This window comes from Etheostoma spectabile, chromosome 10, assembly GCF_008692095.1.
Source record: "Etheostoma spectabile isolate EspeVRDwgs_2016 chromosome 10, UIUC_Espe_1.0, whole genome shotgun sequence".
Lineage (NCBI taxonomy): Eukaryota > Metazoa > Chordata > Actinopteri > Perciformes > Percidae > Etheostoma > Etheostoma spectabile.
In genome coordinates, this window is record NC_045742.1 from 11,043,896 (window position 1) to 11,053,276 (window position 9,381).

Here is a 9,381-nt window from a genome sequence, read left to right on the forward strand (position 1 = left end):
AAGACACTAAAGACAAAATTGTACATCTCCACAAGGCTGGAAAGGGCTACGGGGAAATCGCCAAGCAGCTTGGTGAAAAAAGCAACACTTGCAACAGGGTGCAACAAAAATGCAAATACTACAGCACGTCAAATACACCAAACAATTTTGTATAGTCTCTTATCTTGAAATGTCCAAATAACATTTGTTACAAAAACCCTTCACTATTACATGCAGTACAAACTAAGTACATTTCCCTTCAAGCGTGTGCTTCACTACCAGTCAAGATGTTTTTTTCATATTGTTATTTTGTCCACTCCTCTGTTCTTCCTGCAGCCACATAAAAAGAAGAGTAGAAATGCATTCATTTCCCAACTAGAAACATATTGAGCATGGTTGACCACAGTCAAATTGTTTCTTTATTTGTCTGCAGCTGAAATTGTATGTGACATAGACCACCAGCAACACAATCATCTATGCTCTCATTCCTAAACATTGTGTCCTTTGGGCTACATCAGCACTATCCCAAGAGGCAGTAACTAAGATACCACAATGATATCAACATGTCACACAGTATTGTGATCGCCACATAGAGAGACATTACCTGCAGAAGACATTGCACAGTTGTAAACAACTGGTGCCATTTCAGAGCTGTCATACAAGGCCACATCATCAGTTAGAACCCCTCCTGCTACATCATCATCCATTCCAACATCCCCTTCGTTAATTGATTCAATGTGTTGCCTACATTGAGGCATGTTTTTCCCAACAAAACTCCATTTAAAATTGATAAGAAGCATGATGTTTTACTACAAGAGTACACTGCTAAATGCAGTGCACCACGATCAACAGTATTGTTAAACAATTTTAACTTTCATGAGTCATTTTTCTCTCTTAGACATGTCATGTTTCCCAATGTTTCAGGTGTTGTGCCATATTCCCAGTATTCAAGCGCTAATGTTTGTTAATGTACCTTCTGGCTCGGTATAATGAGAGGAAGGGCTGTCATTAAAATGGGCCTCAGGTTCAATAGCCTATTAAATTGGATAATAATAAAAACGAGAGGCTCTCAATCCACGTGGGGAGCTGCTCCATGTGTTGTCAGTTTGCTTTGACATGGACGAGCCGACTGCAGGTTTCATATAACACAGAGGTGAATTAGTAATTTGCTAAAACATCTCTTTCGTCACATCATCTGGAGTGACAAAGTGGTTAATAGCGCTTTAATGGTGATCAGTTTGATTAGAAATGTGTTGCCACAGCTGTGAGCCCTGGACAATATGCTAGTTAAATTTCTGCATGTGGGCAAACATGAATCATGGGAGGCAGTCTATTAAAAGGAGAAAGAGAAATCAATTTTTGGGTGTAGATTTCTCTGAAGATTAGCAGTTGTTGTGGGGTTATTTGTCATGTTGAAGAGATCTCTTTGTGCCATCAGTTTTCCTTCTCTACAGTCACAGTTCCTGCTGTCACCAAGCTGTCACCACACATTACTGGATTGACACCAGTGCAGGTCGTTGAGGCCATTGACCTTATTGCTATTATGATTACATACACATTTTATCACATTTTTCCGTATGTATTTTAGGGCTGCCAGTGATTCATTTCATCATTGATTGATGTGTTAATTATCTCTCTGACTTAAGGTGTGCTCAAGAGATTTAGAATTGCATTCCTATAAAGTTGTGGGAAGTACAAGAGGCACGTTAAAAGAAAAATTGTCAAACTCTAAGCAGCAGAGGTTGAGTCTTAGTCTTAGTATGAGTCAAGCTCCAAAAAATGCTCAAGCCTACTCTTCCCATATTGCAATGCAACAGTGTAATTTCATCAGACCCTTCCTGGCTGGTAAATTTCCTTAATGTTCTTCTCACCCCCAGTTTTTTTTATTCAGGCTTGCTGTCAATGTTTAGAGCTCAAACGTCATTCTCCCAGACTTTCTAAAGCTCTCTTCAGAGCCACAGCTGAGGTTATACATCTGGTGCTCTGACAAGTGAGCTGATGTTCATTAGGAGTCTATAAACTGTCGGAAATTACAAAACAATGCATCAAAGTGCAATCATAGTTTCTCAGAGCCCATGTTATCATCTTTAAATTGCTTGTTTTGTCCAACAGTACAAAACCCAAAGTTGTTATGTGATAAAACCGAGAAAAGCACCAAATACTTCACGTTTTACATTTAAGAAGTTGAAACCATTAAGACTGTTTGGCATTTTTGATTGATAAATCACATAAACAGTGAATGGATTATCAAAGTGGAGAAATGTAATGTTAATTTGTGTAATCCATTGATTGTATAACCAACCACTGTACAGTTAACAGGAGTATGTGAAGAGATTGTGATGTAGCTACACTGATTTTATTAATAGAATATATATATATATATAATTTTGTATTCAATTGTCACAATAACCAATAACCTTCCAGCTACCATAGGCCAACTGCACATCGACATTGCTCAGTTTCCTTTTGATGAGACCCCGTTTTAACACCAAGTATTACAAATAAAAGAGTATAGAATTGAGTTAGCAAGTGAGCAGAACAGTGAAATGGATCAAGTAGTGTATAATAAAATGGTTAAATCCGTTTTCTGCCACTCTTGATAGTTGTTCAAAGCCAAACCATCAAATAGACACCCTGTCTATTGACAATGAATGGGTACTCAAGCCCTCTGTATAGGGCTATGGGCATACTTCAAGGGAGAAGAGAAAATAAAAAGGTCTTGTGAGAACCACTGGTTTAATCGAACAATGGAGCAATTATCTCTGCACTAATATATTCCCAGAAAATGAGAACTTACACAGTCTTTTATTGTTACAAATGTAATGGCTGACTGTTCTGTGCCAGTTTTGACTGAAAATAGTTAAATATATCCATAAGGAGTTCAGGGTATGTGCTTTTCTTGTTTGTTCAAAATCATTTCTGGACATTATTCTAAAAATAAACAATGCCCATATTTTTCTGTTTTTGCACACCATGCTGTGCCCGTCTGTCTACATTAGCACTCAGCTTGTTTTTCTGTGGCTTTTGCTCATATGTTTCTAATGTGCCGCAGCTGGAGACGTCAAAGCAAGATGACAGAGGCAGCGAGGAGAGCACTAATCAAACCAGTGTAAGTGGAAAAAGGTTGAGCCCTCCCTGCTCCTCTCCAGATATTGTTTTGTGTCCTCATTGTTTCCCTATCCTTCTTCTTCTTCATCTGACTTCCCTCTCTAACCCCTTCCAGTGACATGACAGATCATTACAGGGCAATCCAGTTCACTGCAACTGCATTTATCATTGAATAAATCACCCAGACACAACTGGGCTAGGAAATAAAGGAGTCAAAATGGCTTGTACACATGCGTATGTCAACACACCCACACACTGACACACACTCACTGAGTGTTATAGATAGATTAAAAACAGAAAAAGGCCACCAGGCATCCCACACCATAAGTGGAAATAGTACACACAATACTATGTAGGACAACAAACAAACAAAAACTCTTCTGTTATTTCTCTGCCATTTTTCTGCCACCTGTCAGAGAACTGAAACAAACAGCTTGATCATTTCCTTTCCAAGTCTCCCCCCCCGCCCCCCCGTCTCTCTCTGTCTCTCTCTCCATTTGTTCTTTTACACTTGTCTCTTTTTGTGTCTGTCTGTGTGTGTGTGTGACATGCATTTCATCCCTCTATCAGAAATATAGCCGCTGGCAAAATATTCTCCCTTGCCTCATTATCCTCATCCTTATTGTCTCTCAGTATTAATGTGTTGGTGGTAAAACTTTCTCATGTGTTCAATCTTATTTGTGTTTTGTCTTTTTATTGTGTGCCATGCATCGCTTACATTTAAGCTTGTTTACTTCTCATAGCAGATTAATTTAATGTGTGTGTGTGTGTGTGTGTGTGTGTTGTGGGTGTGTGGTGTGTGTGTGTGTGTGTGTGTGTGTGTGTGTGTGTGTGTGTGTGTGTGTGTAGGAAGCCACAGTAACTACAGTGGTGTCCTGTAGTCAGGAGAAGGAAGGTCCCACAGAGAAGAACCCCCCGAGTCCTGTCCGCTCAGAGAGGGAAGCTCTGCTAGTTGGTACGCTGACACAAACCAGACTCTTGCATTGCCAATACCACTCAGACGTACATTTTGTATTTGCTGTATTTTTACATATTAACTACTCAGTAGTAGTAAGAACTATAGATAAGCAAGCACACACGTGTATTGTTATTTCGTCACTTGGTTTGTAGTAATTTGATGATTTGCAAATTTGTTTGGGAATATGTACCACAGAAGCACAATATGACACTGAAAATGAATTAAAAAAATTCAATAAACATCTACAAAGCTTCAATATGCTTCAAAAGAACTACATTCAACAATACATCTACTCATCAGAGCATGTCTAAAGGCAAAAGTGTTTACACCTCTTCCAAAGGACCATGCTACTCTAGCTATTCAGCTGGCGGCAGGCTGACCCCCACTGTCTCCATCATCGCTTTTAGACAGTGAGCCTCCATTTTGAATCCGTGGCAGCAGAGTGCAACGCCACCGCTACCACTCTCGGCTACCTTTGATTCTACCATTCTGTACACCACAAGCTGTTGCTATATTAGTTGGATCATAGTGCTAACTAGTATGATAATTGTTATTTATTGTCCCAGACCAGATAATCAGATTTTGAACCTTGTGTTGCTCCAATAATTTTCTGGTGAAAAGGTGTATCATTCAAAGAACTCAGAAACAGTATCTGATGTTGTGCAGATTTCCCCTCGGCATTCATTGTGTTTTACTTTTACACAGAAAGTGACAAAGGTAATCGGACAAAGAAATCTTGGGAGTACAGTTCAAATCCTGCTTACTTTCAGTCACTTGCACACCAGACCAATTGCTGCATAAAGTGGGCATTATTAATGTTGATCTGTTGCAGACGGCTAAAAGAATTGTTGGACACATTCTCAAGCCCCCTAATTTTAAGTACATTGAGGCCTCAAAATAGGTGCATAATATGTGTGTAATGTATGTTTAATAAAAATAACGTTAAGTCAATGACACACCACAAACCTGGGGACAGGAAGTAATCCAGCATAGGGTTATTGGTTGGTTTCTGGAGCTGCAGGCATCGTACTTGATGGGTATTTGAAGGGGCTAAGGTAATACAACATTCACAGAATGGTGGGAAAGAGGAGTCAGAAGGTGTTTACAGCTCAATTTTGCCCAGGGCACTCCATGGTCATGGCATTGTTGAAAACTGGCAGCAGGTGTGAAAGCTGTAAAAACACAAGCGGACATTCTTGTGGTGCCTTCAGATACAGCACAAAGCACAATTCATACAAAGTCCGTAGAAATACTAAAACAGAGATTTTCTCTAGCTGGTGCAACTACCGTTGAGAATGAGCTACAAATTTGTATCACACCGCAAAGCATAAACTTGGGATTCCCATTAGATTCAGACAAATATAACAGTGGCAGTTTGCATTAAAGTTGTAAGAAAAGAGGGCACAAAAGAGGAAATGTGGTGTCAAATAAGGGGAACAATTTTAGTTTTGTTTTTTTAAAGTGTTTAAATGATCATCTTCAGAGCCTTAGTGAAAGCTCTGACACTCATTCGTATTCTGGCACACACACTGAGTGGGTGCATGTAGTTACAGCAAACGTCTTTTTTTTTTATATATATATAAGTTAGAGAACATGTTCATTTGCTCTTTTAAGGCAAATAAACACAGAGCGAAACACTCCAGTGGGTGATTTCATGCAAATCAACATGACGTTCTACTTGGTATTGTATCTGAATGGACCATTAGACTCCCAGTCAGTCTCCTATTCATTGTCAGTGGAGCAGCTCCAGGCTAGCACGTTGTTTGTGTTCCAAGTTTTGACTGACCTCCTGCAGGTGGCAAAAATGAAGCCTTTAAGTAATTTTCTCTTTAAAAGCCTCAAGTGATTGTGGTATCGTTGCTCTAGTGTTTGAGCTTCCTGACTTTAACACTGTTTGTGTGTTTGTTTCAACTGTTGGTCCCTCAACGCTCTATAGGTGCTTAGTAAGCAGAGGTGGAGGATTATCTCTTTTGTGGCCCTGTCTGCGAGCTGATAGCAGATGGTTTGTTTGAGCATGGCTTTGATGAGAGACAACGGTATCAAAGCTGTCATTAAACACTTCCTCTAATCTGGAGCCACAATATACAAGAGGCTCTTAACAGTACGGGGACTCTGGGAGAAGCAACTCAAAGCTTGTGTTAGACTTGGTCAGAGAAGGGAAGGAGTACATTATTTGGCATGTGACAGAATTTGCAGGAATGTGACATGGATCTGCTTTAAAATATTTGCATGACTTGTCTGTTCTACCTCAGGCATCATTTCGACGTTCCTGCACGTCCACCCGTTTGGAGCCAGCATCGAGTACATCTGTTCCTACCTGCAGCGTTTGGACACCAAGGTAACAGGAACGCTTGAATCAGAATCAGAAAAAGGTTTTATTGCCACAATAAGTACACTTATGTGGAATTTGCCTTGGTGAAAGGTACAAATATGAACAAACAAACAAACATATTAAACATTAATATAAAATAAACAATAAACACAAAAAACACAAATATGTACAGTACATACAAAGTAACTGTTGCATGGAAAAAAAGGCTGAATGGGTTGTCGAGTAGATTAACTGAGCCAGACATCACCTGTGGCAGATTAGATCAACTGAAGATAATTAGTGTTAAATTGTATAACTGCTAAAATTAAAGGCTTGGCTGTTCTCTGGTTAATATGCTCTGAGTGGCAATTTGTTTCTTTGAGAAATGGTCTAGCTGATCACCTTGCATTAATCTACCCTTCAGTATTTTATGTCAGTAGCTAGTTAAAGTACAGTAGGCTAAAGCTATGAATTGAACATTCATTAGACAGCCAATACAAGCTGTAGTGTTTCTGCCTGACTATGCTGGATTTTAATTCCATCCATTCCATCCCTGGACCTAAGAACAACAGTGGATACATTTGCAGAGAAAAATTCAGACAACAAACCTAGTCAGTCCCACAAACAACATCAGAAACAAATAGACTTCTCTAAATATATGTTTGGTTGGAAGTAAAATCTTTGTTTTAGAAAGAAGTTTAACTTTGGAGATAGTTTCTCTCACTTTTCTATCCCTGAATGTCATAGCTTTATGTCTAGCCATATGTGACTAGTTGTGTGATTTCCCTTAATGCCAGAACATATTAAAACTAGATCCTTCATTCTGACACTTAAAGCCAAACACCACACTTAGTTTCCACTCTGCCTGGAGAAACACAGCTATTTTATCCCCATCTTTCTGAGGAGGCATTTCAGACGTATTATCGCTCTTCACTGCCACTTACACAAGGCTTTCAATAGGCCAACTTTCAATCCCCTCCAAAAGGTAACAACTAAGATTAATGTCCACTTCTGCTATCCGCCCAGACAAGAAGACCTTTAGAAAAAAATGGCAGATGTCACTTCTCTCTTAACAGTCGCAGTCACTGAAAGATATGTTAAACGTCTGGGCTGAAACCCTTAGATTTCAGACTACTTAAACATGATAATTATTTGCAAGATTGATTTTCTCCAAAACGTTGTAGCAACTCTTTGAATATGCCCATCACCACCCTGACTCATTCTCACACATGCAAAGAATAGAGTGTGATGTTTTTCTCCTATGCCTTTTGGGTTTTTTGTCTAGTGTGTCTGGGTGTTCATGTGTTGGTACTTGTGTGTATATGTGAGCGTACGCCCACGCTTGTCTGTCTGTGTGCGTATGAGTTTGCCTGTGCATCTGTTGTTCCCACATCGCTTCTCTGCTACACATATCAAGAAGCCCACAGAGTTTTGTCAATATCACTGACTAGACTCTCCAACAACAAGCCCAATCCTCTCTGCTTATCTACCAGCGCCACACACGGCTTCATTGTCTATGATGTCATACCACTCCTATCTCCATGATGGACCTTAATGCATCCTGACATCAACACAGGGCGCAAGCAATCTAGTTATTAATGCAAGACAGTGTGGGTTGTCTACGGTAGCGTGTACAGTGGATTTTGGCAGTGTCACCTCATGATTTAAATTGACTGATGATCCTCGGCCCACCCCAAGTGGTATGTGCCAGATTAGGCTTGGTCAGGTGGCTGCTAGGCCATCACAAACACATGCTATGAATTTACATGCACTATGAGTGCTGAAAAGAGGTGTGGACTGTGTAAAGAAAAAAAAAATGTAGATGTACTGTACATACAGTATTTTTCAAAGTTATCTCATTGGTTGACTTGGCAAGGGCATCAGCAGCAAGTCACTGCTGACATACTGTCGACCAGAGCCATGTATAAGGTTGAATTGGCACTCCCATATACAATGGTTGGAGATGTATCTAGAATGATTTTTGGTGTATGACTGTGTGCAATCTTTGTTAATGCATATGGACTTTGTTGTAACGTGTGTGTGTGTGTGTGTGTGTGTGTGTGTGTGTGTGTGTGTGTGTGTGTGTGTGTGTGTGTGTGTGTGCGTGTGTGTTTCTCTAGATCAACACCAGTGAGGTGGAGGCTCTTCTTTCTCGGCTGCCCTGCACCTTCAGACAGGAGCTGACTGGTGTTGGAGCCAGTTTGGAGAAACGTTGGAACTTCTGTGGCTTTCAGGGCATCAAGAGCACGTAGGACTCTGCCGGTGACACTTCTGGGACATGGAAGAGATGACAGGCAGCGACAACACAGGGACACTGTAGAGGTGTGAAAGACGTCGTATAAAGCCCACAAATATCAAAGACGTGGACTGTACTTGACTGTACAAGGACACAGAAGACTGAGCACAGATCTTCGATCGGGAAGGAATGTTACATGAGCATTTCAGGGACTCTGTACGTGGCAGAGAGGTAAAAAAACACGATTACAAGAATGTTGACACCAAACCACGGTCGCAAAGTCTTTATGAGCTTCAAATCTGTGTCTGCTAAAATTTTTTAGACATAACGATTCTCCAGAAGTCCCAGACCGCCGATTCCTACTGTCACTGGATTATTATGTAGTTATTGTCCACAGGGGCAGGGCATTGTGCTTTCTGAATCTGCAGATGGCTCTGTATGGTGTCAGAGTGAGCAAGGACCACAGGGCTAACCAAGGAGGCTTATCAGGGTCTAGCTGAACACTTCAAACCTCCAAAACCCTTTGGCCTCCCTCTCTCTTTTCTTTTTGCTGTTCATGGTTTGTAAAAATAGATCAAAAATGGATATATTTCTTCATTTTATGTGAAGGCTGTTAACAGTTGCATAGAATCATTTGTTGTAATACACTGTAAATGCTTGGATGATATTTTTGATTATAAAAAGACATTTGAGTATATCAAAATGTCTGAGTTAACATTTTATATATGTATATCTGATTCTCAGTGAGGCTGGTTGTAAAATAAGTGTGTGGGTGAGATTCTAGTTCAC

The 9,381-nt window shown here is 40.1% G+C and overlaps 1 protein-coding gene across 1 annotated transcript in view; it reads left to right on the plus strand.

Moving 5' to 3' along the window:
- enox2 (ecto-NOX disulfide-thiol exchanger 2) overlaps positions 1–9,155 on the plus strand; it is a 171,644-nt gene extending 162,489 nt beyond the window's left edge. The window contains 4 exon segments of the mRNA XM_032527850.1: positions 3,032–3,088; positions 3,937–4,042; positions 6,298–6,383; positions 8,477–9,155. Of these exon segments, the coding sequence (XP_032383741.1) occupies positions 3,032–3,088; positions 3,937–4,042; positions 6,298–6,383; positions 8,477–8,608 (381 nt within the window). The 3' untranslated portion in view covers positions 8,609–9,155.
- The last annotated feature ends 226 nt before the right edge of the window (positions 9,156–9,381 follow it).